The sequence below is a fragment of the Montipora foliosa genome, chromosome 8 (assembly GCF_036669935.1).
Source record: "Montipora foliosa isolate CH-2021 chromosome 8, ASM3666993v2, whole genome shotgun sequence".
NCBI classification, from domain to species: domain Eukaryota; kingdom Metazoa; phylum Cnidaria; class Anthozoa; order Scleractinia; family Acroporidae; genus Montipora; species Montipora foliosa.
Genome location: NC_090876.1, coordinates 38,032,659 through 38,042,658, shown reverse-complemented (window position 1 = coordinate 38,042,658; position 10,000 = coordinate 38,032,659). Strand labels below are relative to the sequence as shown.

The 10,000-nt window shown below is 37.9% G+C and overlaps 1 protein-coding gene across 1 annotated transcript in view; it reads left to right on the top strand.

The window, feature by feature from the left end:
* The window catches only part of LOC137967336 (SWI/SNF-related matrix-associated actin-dependent regulator of chromatin subfamily E member 1-like), a 16,767-nt gene that overhangs the window by 2,314 nt on the left and 4,453 nt on the right, over positions 1-10,000 (top strand). The window contains exons 3-9 of the mRNA XM_068813857.1: positions 1,368-1,436; positions 1,937-2,014; positions 3,883-3,984; positions 5,688-5,717; positions 6,422-6,497; positions 7,625-7,692; positions 8,964-9,012. Coding sequence (XP_068669958.1) covers positions 1,368-1,436; positions 1,937-2,014; positions 3,883-3,984; positions 5,688-5,717; positions 6,422-6,497; positions 7,625-7,692; positions 8,964-9,012 — 472 coding nt within the window. The remainder of the gene's footprint in view (positions 1-1,367; positions 1,437-1,936; positions 2,015-3,882; positions 3,985-5,687; positions 5,718-6,421; positions 6,498-7,624; positions 7,693-8,963; positions 9,013-10,000) is intronic.

Sequence of the window (10,000 nt, the reverse complement as noted above, 5' to 3'; positions counted from 1 at the left end):
TGTGTACAATTTGCGCATTTGGTTTATTTTTAACACTGGCTTACCACTGCTATACCTGGAAAATTGGCCAAGTAACCCTTATACATCACACATGACACACATGAATTATTCAAAAGGTTAACCCATTAAATTGAGTTACATGTAGTTCACCATGGGTTCTTGTAGCCCAGTGGTTAAATCTGCATTGCTATGTGGACGTTGGGTACCTGAGACATCCTGTGGCTTCCACAATTGGCAGCCAGCTGCAAGATGGAGACTGCACTGATGGCTGGCAAAACCTGACGAACCAGCCAATGAGCCCCCATGCCCTCGAAAAGACAGGCACCCGTCACTCTGATAAACAGTGGAAACTGGAGGGTTGGGGAGAGAGGGAGGGAAAAAAACCGCTAAATACTCCACAAAAAATGCTCCTTCCCTCCACACCAATAAATAAGTTGTACCGTGCAAAGCATGAGGAATCCAATGCATGTACAAAATTAATTATAACAAAACCACTAACAACAACTGACTTCATTCGCTCATAGTTGGTGACTAAGTTAAACTGCATTTAACCTCATTTAGAGCTGCTATGGAGGTCGTACAATGTAGGTTCAGTCCCTGTTACATGTACTGTAGGAACTCCGAAGTGTTTTTGAGTTGTTCCCTTACCCACTGCTACAATGTATATAACACTTTTGATGATGCTTCGTTTAATCTGCATATCCAAGGTCCGGAACAAACTAGGGAACAAATATTTATAATAATAATAGTACAGTGTATCTATGCTAATTATATTTAATATTTAAGTGATAGAATCGGCGCACATGCATGCATCAACTTTGTGCTCTGTTCATTCCAGAATGCTGCATGAACATGTAATACATTTCCTTCTTCCAATACTCATTCCATATATCTCGAGACCAAAATGTGTCACTTTGTCTTAGCTACGACGTTTTTGAGACTAGTGCCTTAACTCAGAGATCAAACCTATGTGGTGGACATATTCTTATGTCTATTATAGGCCTGCTTTATCCCCCGTCCTTCTAACATGACACCGTCTCGTGGTTTGTCCCTCAGTGATCTATCCTTTGAACATCTGGTAATATTATTGTATTCTAGCTCCTGTGTAGTACAGGTTGGTCTAACCTGGACCCTGTTTCAGCTCTTTAGTCGAATACCTGCTTCCGTTTCCACTACGTATGTGCAAGATTCTGGTGTTCTACCCTGACAGGTGACCTTTTGTGGGTTGCCAGGTTTTCTTTACAGGATCTTGCATGTGTACTGTTGATCCTTGCACAACGCGGGAAGTTCTTCGGTGTGTCTAAAGTATGTACATTCTCATTGTGTTCTTTGATCTTTAAAGTTATAGTTTTTTATTATTTTTTCAGAGTCCTAACCAATGGGGACAAATGAGTTTTGGGCAGCCACGGTTTCCAACTCAGAGGTTAATCTCTCAGGTAACCGGGTTAAAGTCTTTAAGGTTTATGCCTGGAGAATGCGAGAGATTCTTAAAACTGGGCAGTTTAATGTGCAGAGCCAAAGTTCTAAAGAAGCTTTGTTTTTGCATGGCTTTATTGAAAGCTTCAAACAAACAAAAAATTTAATGTTTAGGACCACGTTTAAAACACAATCAGTAACAATAACTATATGAATTGAATTATTAAAGTTGACGACAATGGATGAGCTTGGGAGCTGGTGTATCAAGGGAAGACAGTACATTGTATCACATTCCATGGAAACCCCATGCATTTTGTTTTGTGGCACTAGCTGGATCTTTGAGATGTGATCTAAAGGCAAACTGTGGTGAAATATTATGTACCACAAGAATAATAATTATGAGAACAGTTACCAGTACATCTATCTTACTTGTATAAATTAAATAACAAAGGACTTTAAAGTATTAGTAGACTGAAAGAAATATTTATTTTAAAGTGAATTGTCTACCCTTCGTTTTCAGCCATCTGACATTCGTATCCCAAAGCCACCAAAACCTCCAGAGAAACCACTTATGCCTTACATGAGATACAGTAGAAAGGTAAGACAGTGACCTGCTTGCTGAATTATGAGGCTGCTACTGTTTTTGAACTGGTACACAATAGTTTGAACTGGTACAATTTTAATTGTACTGGTTTATTTTTATCAACTGAAGGGGCGTGGTTTTTTGGGAGGTCTAAAAAATGTACTTCTTTCTTTTCTTCTACTTTCCTACCCCTCCCTCATCTTCCCCATCACCTCTATCCAACCAACCCCCCCTTTGTTCACAGTTCTATCCGCCCTGACGCGGTAACCCCGAGACCATGTGTTATTTGTAATATAAATTTTCACCTAATCAGAAAGATCCTTTTAATTGTACATTGTACTCTTGGGAAATGCTTTGTTTCTAAGGAAAATAATTTCTACTGTCAAGGGAGAAAAATTAGTATGTGTAATCAAATGGCGACAAGTGAAATTAGTTTTGTCAAAATTCTGATAAATTGTCAGAATTTTGACAAAACACAAGTGAAATTATTTCCTAATTTCACGAGAAAACCATTTGATTACCTTTCAATGTCGTGGGTGACAAATTACGCTCACAACCGTAATTTAAAAATCGCTCGAGTACTTTATCCAACTGCTCGGGAAGAATCATCTCCAGGTTTTTCTCAAGGCTATTTTCGTCACACCGCTTCTCAAAAACTCTCACCCAGTTAATTGTGCTCTTTCACGTATTTAAATTTTCTGCCGCTTCTTTTAATTTTGTAACTTTCTCAATGGTCACTGTCTTAAATCTAGACGCCATCTTGGCTCTGATCGAGATACATGTACAAGAGATGTTACCATGGCAATTTTGTAATTTCACATGTGAAATTATAAATTAACGCTGAAATTTCGTGCCTAAATTAAGGAGTAATTTGTCACCCATGATATTAAAAAAAAAATTAGAACAGTCAGCTAATTGCTTTAAAGATACATACTGTAACTGTACTGTACTGTATGTAGAATACATGTATCATTGAGTTCAATGATGTCTTGAAACGTCATGGTTTTCTGAGATACATGTATGGTAAAAACAATATACTCCATACCCACTTTTCTTCTGCATGGCCTTTAGTCTTTAAAAAATCAGAGTTTTCAGATCCAGGGGAGGCAAAACCGGGCTAGTAAGGAGACTGGAGATACATGTAGCACAACTTTTCCTTTCTTTTAGATCAAGAAGTTGCTGAAACTGCTTCAGAGATGCATTGTATTTGGTTGCAAATAATAATAATTATTGCAAAAGACCAAAGAATGAAGTTTCTACATGTGCAGTATCCTTGAAATTCCCTGCATTCCTGTATTAAAAACACTAGTGCAGTTTTGTACCCCACCGGAAGTGAAAATTCTGATTTTTTTTGAAGGCTGAAAAGCACATCGTTGCATCCAGGTTTTACTGGGTAGGGGTCCTCTGGGCCCCTTTGCCAAATATTTAGGGGTCCATACCAGAATTTTCGGGATCCTAAGTTATACTGACGCTAAAAGTGAAAATACCCCAACCATGATTCTCTCTTTGTTATGCCAATTCTAGATGGATCAATCAACGTTATGTGGAAAATTGCGCCATTGTTAATATAAATATAGCGAGTGCGTGGTTGCGCTTTCAATTTACGAATTTGCATACATTTCAAGCTTGAAATCTGTGCATCCACAAAGACCCCTTCCTAGCATTTTAGGACATCCTAATGCAAAATATTGCATCCTAGGACGCAATGACGCGCTCTGGATGCAACGCTGAAAGCATACGGTAGAATGAAAATCAGTAGGAAATATTTTTGGTTGTTTTTATCTCAAAAACCATGATGTTTTGACTGAGTGAATAAAGAAAAATGTGTCATGTACACTTAAAGGCAGGAGGGCTTCAGGTATGGTTATTTGATTCTAATGCAGGTTTGGGATCAAGTTAAGCTTCAAAATTCTGAGTTGAAGTTATGGGAGATTGGAAGGATCATTGGCCAGATGTGGAGAGACTTAAGCGACCAAGAGAAACAGGTTACCCTGTACTTGTAGTCTTAGGGCACTTTCCATTTGACAGAACTGACCAGCTAGACCGGGCATTTGGAAGGACTAACTCCACTGATGTACATGTACAAGGCCTTCAAATTACAGTGTTACCACACTTTGAAGTTGATATATACTTCTCCAGAAGAATGCGATGGATTTTCTTTCAAGTGTTCCTTCAAATTGTTGTATTTTCTTTGCAAACGGACAGGTCTGGCCGGCCAGTTCTGACAAAAGGAAAGCGCCCAGGTTACAGTATACAAGTGAATATGCCATCATGTACTTCCCTGCTCTGCTTGGCTTCTCATCATATTCATCTTTAGGTCACACTCTGCAGATAACATTTTTATTTTCAAGGAAACAGCATGCATAAATAAATATTCTCCTGTTGAAATACTAGAATAATTAATTGGAAAAAAAAAAGTCTTCAAATTAAAGTTTGTTTGCCAACACCTGACTGGGAAAATCTGATTAAATTTTGAGATTACATGTACTGTGCATTGATTAATAACAACTTTTGGTTGTTTACAAGTACAATTGACTTGAAATTGAATTTTTTGTCATTAATTAAACACTGCTTCCGGTCATTTTGCAAAAATGTTAAAATAGTGTAGTGTTGTTGGTTGGGTTTCATATCTGGATGGGTGACTATCTGGGGATTCCCGCTATACTCCTAAGGGGGGCCAGGCTAGTGTAGTGACTGTCATCCTTGCCTCCCATCTCTGTGATTGTACCTGTGGGCTGAGTTTCAGTTGATCTCTAACTCACTTTAAATTAGGGTTTTTCTCTTTGTACATGTACATACTTGGTTTTTCCTCTCATCATAGTTAATAGAGGGGAATGGTTTGGAAGCTCGGCAAATATCAAAGGGGCAAACAAAGATGCCAAGGTTTAGGTTGGAAAGTCCACGACCGTGCACAATCTTTTGTTTTGCGCTCATACACTATGCATGAATTACGTAATCAACACGTTTCTGTTGGTTAGTTCCTCAGTACGGAGTAAACAACTATTGTGCTTTGTGCATGGTCGAGGCCAAAAAAAAAACAAACAACCTACAACAAAGAAACTTCTCGCATTTCATAACCATTTTTCTCTATTAACTATGCTCACATCAAAATCATCTCCAAAGCTACAGTGTAAGTACAGCTGCAGCAGTAGCAGTGGTGCTGTATACATGTACATGTCCATGTACCAGATCATAGTAAGCTCAGTACCAGAGATTCTGAATATACATTTATATTGTACAATAATTATGCTTCTGACCTGGGGCCTGTTTCTCGAAAGTCCTGAAACTTTACGGGCCATTTTCGGGTGCCACAATTCCCTTTGTATCTCAAGAACGGAGAGGATTTAAGTCGTCAAACTTCACAGCCATTTTGCTTTTTGTTACCTTGAAATCAAGTTAAAACATCAGCTTTCCAGAACAAGCGGTTGACAGTTTCACAAATGGCTTTTCGGGCCCGAAAAGGTTTTCGGGACTTTTGAGAAACGGGCCCCTGATCTTGTTTAGCGGCACACTCTTTATTTCAGTACATGTACCTGAGACGACAAGGAAGGGCTACCTTACATGTACACTGTATATGTATATACATGTACACATAGTTTTATTCTTTGTTTCTTAAGACTGTATGATTTCAGACTTCACAACAATTTTGTTGACCATTAATTTTTGCTATAATTTCTTTTAATTTTAGGAACATATAGATGAATATGAAGTTGAAAAGGTACATGTTGATAAAAGAGAATACTGTACGTGTTTGTTCCCAAAAGAGGTGTCAAGAATCATCGTTAATTTTGTCAGCATTAACTAAATAGACAACTTCAAAATGTTTGGTTGTTATTAAATTAAGAAAGGGATGAGCCAACATATCCAACAAAATGTTCTTCCAAATCCTAGCAATTGCATTGTGCCTGTTACGTACTGTACACAAGAAGGTGTATCAGGAACCTTCCAACTTTAGCTTGCTACTTCAATAAAAATTTCATTAATTTTGCCCACAAAAAAAGGAGAATTTCTTTGCGTACAAATTAAGGTAGACTAGGCTGTGGTGAATAATATGTTGGGGGCAGTACATGTACTGTAAGTGGCCAGCTTCTGTTAAAACCCCTCATAAATTGTACATGTATGTGGACCCAGGTAGCTGCCATAATATAATGGATTTAGCAAGTTACACTGGATACATTTACAGTACATGTACAGTATTTACTTAGATTCCATTATTTTCCTGGGGCCAGTTGCCTGAAGGCTGGTTAGCGCTAACCGTTGGTTAAGAGATATCAAAAGCTACACTGTATAGGTTTCCATGGTATTTGACGCTGGTTAGCGCTAACCATGCTTCGAGCAACCTGAGCCAGATGTATCAGCATGGGTGTCTTGGGACAGTCTTGTTTCAATTTTTTTTGTTCTTGTTTTTCATTTGACATGTAGCAAGAGTATAATGAAGCAATGAAAGCCTACCACAACTCTCCAGCTTATCAAGCATGGATTGTGGCAAAAGGGAGAGGTAAAATTATTCCACTTGACAGCAACCTTTGTTCGGTTACTCATTCAAGGGGTCCTCTAATTCCCAAGTCATTACCGAAAAAACACATGTGTTCTACATTTTTTGTTAAATTACCAGGGTTAAACACCTCATTCACTGAACCTGCAAGAGTTCCACGTTTTGACAATTTCTGTCCCACTGTATTTGTGTGGCTGGAAATTATGTTGCACTTCTAGTTTGGTGACATACATATAGCTACTAAGTGTCCGAAGATTTTAGGGCATGATACCTTCATTTCGGAATTTGCTAGCTGAACATACCTTCTAAGAACTTGCAGGGAACCATCCGAAACTGCTAGGTGACGTTTTTAAGTGCCAAAAATGTGCAAAAATATCCCTTAGTTCCAAAAATATACATGTACTTTTGCCTGGTTGCGAAACTTTTTAGGTGATGTTTTAGGAAAGAATTCTATAGCTGTTTGGCAACGTAGAACCGAAATTCTTAGAACAGTTTGACTCTCCCGAACACATATTTCACCGAAGATTATTGTTGGATGCCCCTGAATCTTTATTTCGAATGATTTATTTTACTTTATTTTTTTGTGGTGAAATGCTTGCCAATTTGGTTGGAAATGTCAAAGGAATCGTATCCAGTTTAAAATTAAAAATACAGCTGTACATGTAGTTGGTATGAATAATTTCACTTTTGAAAGAATGATTATCGCAGTTGAGAAAGCAACTTAGGCAGTTGTAATAGATTCTTGATATACACTGTATGAATGTCATAATAATTTATCCTCCAGGATACTTTTACCAATTATGAGACAGATTACAATCCTGCAAATATTGGCCACTCCAGATTGCTTCTGAGTACATGAAGCTCAGCTGGTAGAGAATAATATTATTGTCTTCCGCATTTTCACTTGAGGTTATCGGTTGAAGTTCCTTTTAAAGTGATTTTTTCAAGTTTCATGGCTATTCTATCGGTTGCATCCTTAACTGTAATTATCATGTCCTTCAATAATCATTTCCTACTTCCAGTTCAAAATAATGACACGTGTAATTATTTCGTTTAATGTCTTCCGCATTAGCTTGGTTACCATTTAGTGGCCTTTCTGCTAACTACTGTAGTTTGCTTGGTTTTTATAGCACAAGCTGCCCTTCAGGAACAGCAGGCCGTGGAGAGAGCCATGATGGGCTCAGCAATGAGTTTTGGGGTAAGGTCAAAGTGCTCATGTCTTTTGAACCTATAGTTGTTTCATTCAATTATCTTCCATGCAGTTTATAATGGACTGCCGTTTGTATCAAAAATACTTCTTGTCATTTATAATACTTATCATTAAATATATAAAACTTATTGCTCTTTAAATAAAACACTTTCGCTTGTACATAAAACTTGGTACAAAGTGTAAACCTTGTCACGCCGTATATAAAACAACATGTAAATGAGTCACTGTCCCGATTATTAGAGCAAAGTAAAGCAACCACCGTCGGCAGCCTTACGCGAAGTCGTCATTTCAACAGCTCTGCGTCACTGATGTCCTTATTGCCAGCAACCCGGAACGATTTGCTACAAGTAGAACAATGAAGCTGGGCTTCAGCGATCATGATGTGATCTATGCTATACGGAAGCAGAAGACCAAGTGCTAGACCTCAACATTAGCTCACTGAATATCGTAATGTGAAGGGCTTCGACAATGATCGTTTCCTAGCTGATCTTGGTAAAATCCCTTGGCATACTGCATGTATCTTCGATGACATTTGTGAACACTGGTACCAGGTGTTCATCGATGTAGTAAACCAGCAGATGCCATACAAAAAGAAGTATATCCGGGGAGACCAGCTGCTCTGGATAATCCCTGAGATCTCCTCTGCCATCCACCGTACTTCAAGCTCTTTTCAGACCGCGTCAAACCACCTCTGGAGTATTAATTATGAGAGAGTTGAAGTTGTCAGGTTTAACTATAGATCGTTTTCACTGTCACGCAACAAAAAAACAAAATCGAAACCGTTCAGTGAAATAAGCCAAGAATGTTGCAGGAGACAAATTCATAAATCACCTCACCAATTCACAGGTCTCTGCGCTACAGCGTTTCTGATTTATTGGTCGAAGCGTTTCACGCAACTTTATAGAGTTTATAATCTTGGAAACTCAAGTTTGTCGCCTCGTTATCGCCCTTTGGCGCGGTACTGGATTCCAATAGGCGTATTACGTGACAAGTTTTATTGTATATATGGCGTGACAAGTTTTATTGCAACAAGTTTTATATATGGCGTGACAAGTTTTATAATTTCAAACAAGTTTTATATTTGTATCAAGTTTTATGTATAAGCAAAGATGTTTTATTTAAAGAGCAATAAGCTTTATATATTTAATGATAAGTTTTATAGACGAGAAGAAGTATTTTTGATACAAACGGCATTCCATAGTTTATGTTCTCAGTCTTGAGCAAACAGATACCCAAGTTTCACTTCCTTTTTATCACAGAAACTAGATGATGCTCGATTTGGAATTCAACCTGTGGATGATGATGACGGTATGACAGTGATTATATTTTTAGTGGGTCTTCAAGGAGCCATTAGAAAACTTCGCAAGATACAGTATGTTCAGACAATTAACTAAAACAAACAGTTAACATGACAATTTGTCCACTACCTTAAACTGAAATTATCTCATCCTTATGGGACTGGCATAAATGTACCCAAAAGGAAAGTGGTTCAGATAAAGACATTTAGATGAAAAACTAACATTCTTTTTGGTTTTACCGTCCATTATTTTACCTGCAGTATTAAGGTCTACGCTCCGATTATTTTACTTTCAATGATCATCATGAAAACCTCGATCAAAATACTCTTAAGGTGCTACTGTGGAAAAAAAACCCTTATTTTCTTCAGATTTTGAAAGTGTGTTTGCTGAACACCTGACTGGCAAATTTTGAGCTTTGATTTTTAGCCAAAGGGCTGTTTACTTTGGGTGTGAGTTTTGGATTTCACGGTCCGCCGTTACTCAGACAGACATAGACATAGTCGTAACTCGTTAAAACGCTCTCGTGAACAAAAATCTAACAGAAAATGCAAGGGAATATAAGTTAAAACGAATTCTCTACTTTCACAAATCCCATAATACACCTCTTTTACCCCCCAAAAATCTGCATATGCATTGTTTTCGACTTCTCTTGGGACATTTTCATGTGCCACCGAGGAGAAATTGCAAACAATGGTTATGCAAAAGTCTTGGGGGGTAATAGAGGTGTATTATGGGATTGTGCAAGTAGTGAATAGAGCGTTTTCACTTACGTGACCAGCAGCCATATTGGATTACTGAAACAAAAGAAAGTATTTGCATAAAAATAGTGTTCAATTCCCGGAGGATTAGTTTGGTACACCATCATGGCCGCCATTTCTTTGTTTTGGAACACCAACATGGCTGCCGTGACGTCATGTAAAAATGCTCTATAACTAAATTGTGTGCAATAATTTGAAATAATTATGTACATATTAACAAATTACGAATGATATATAATA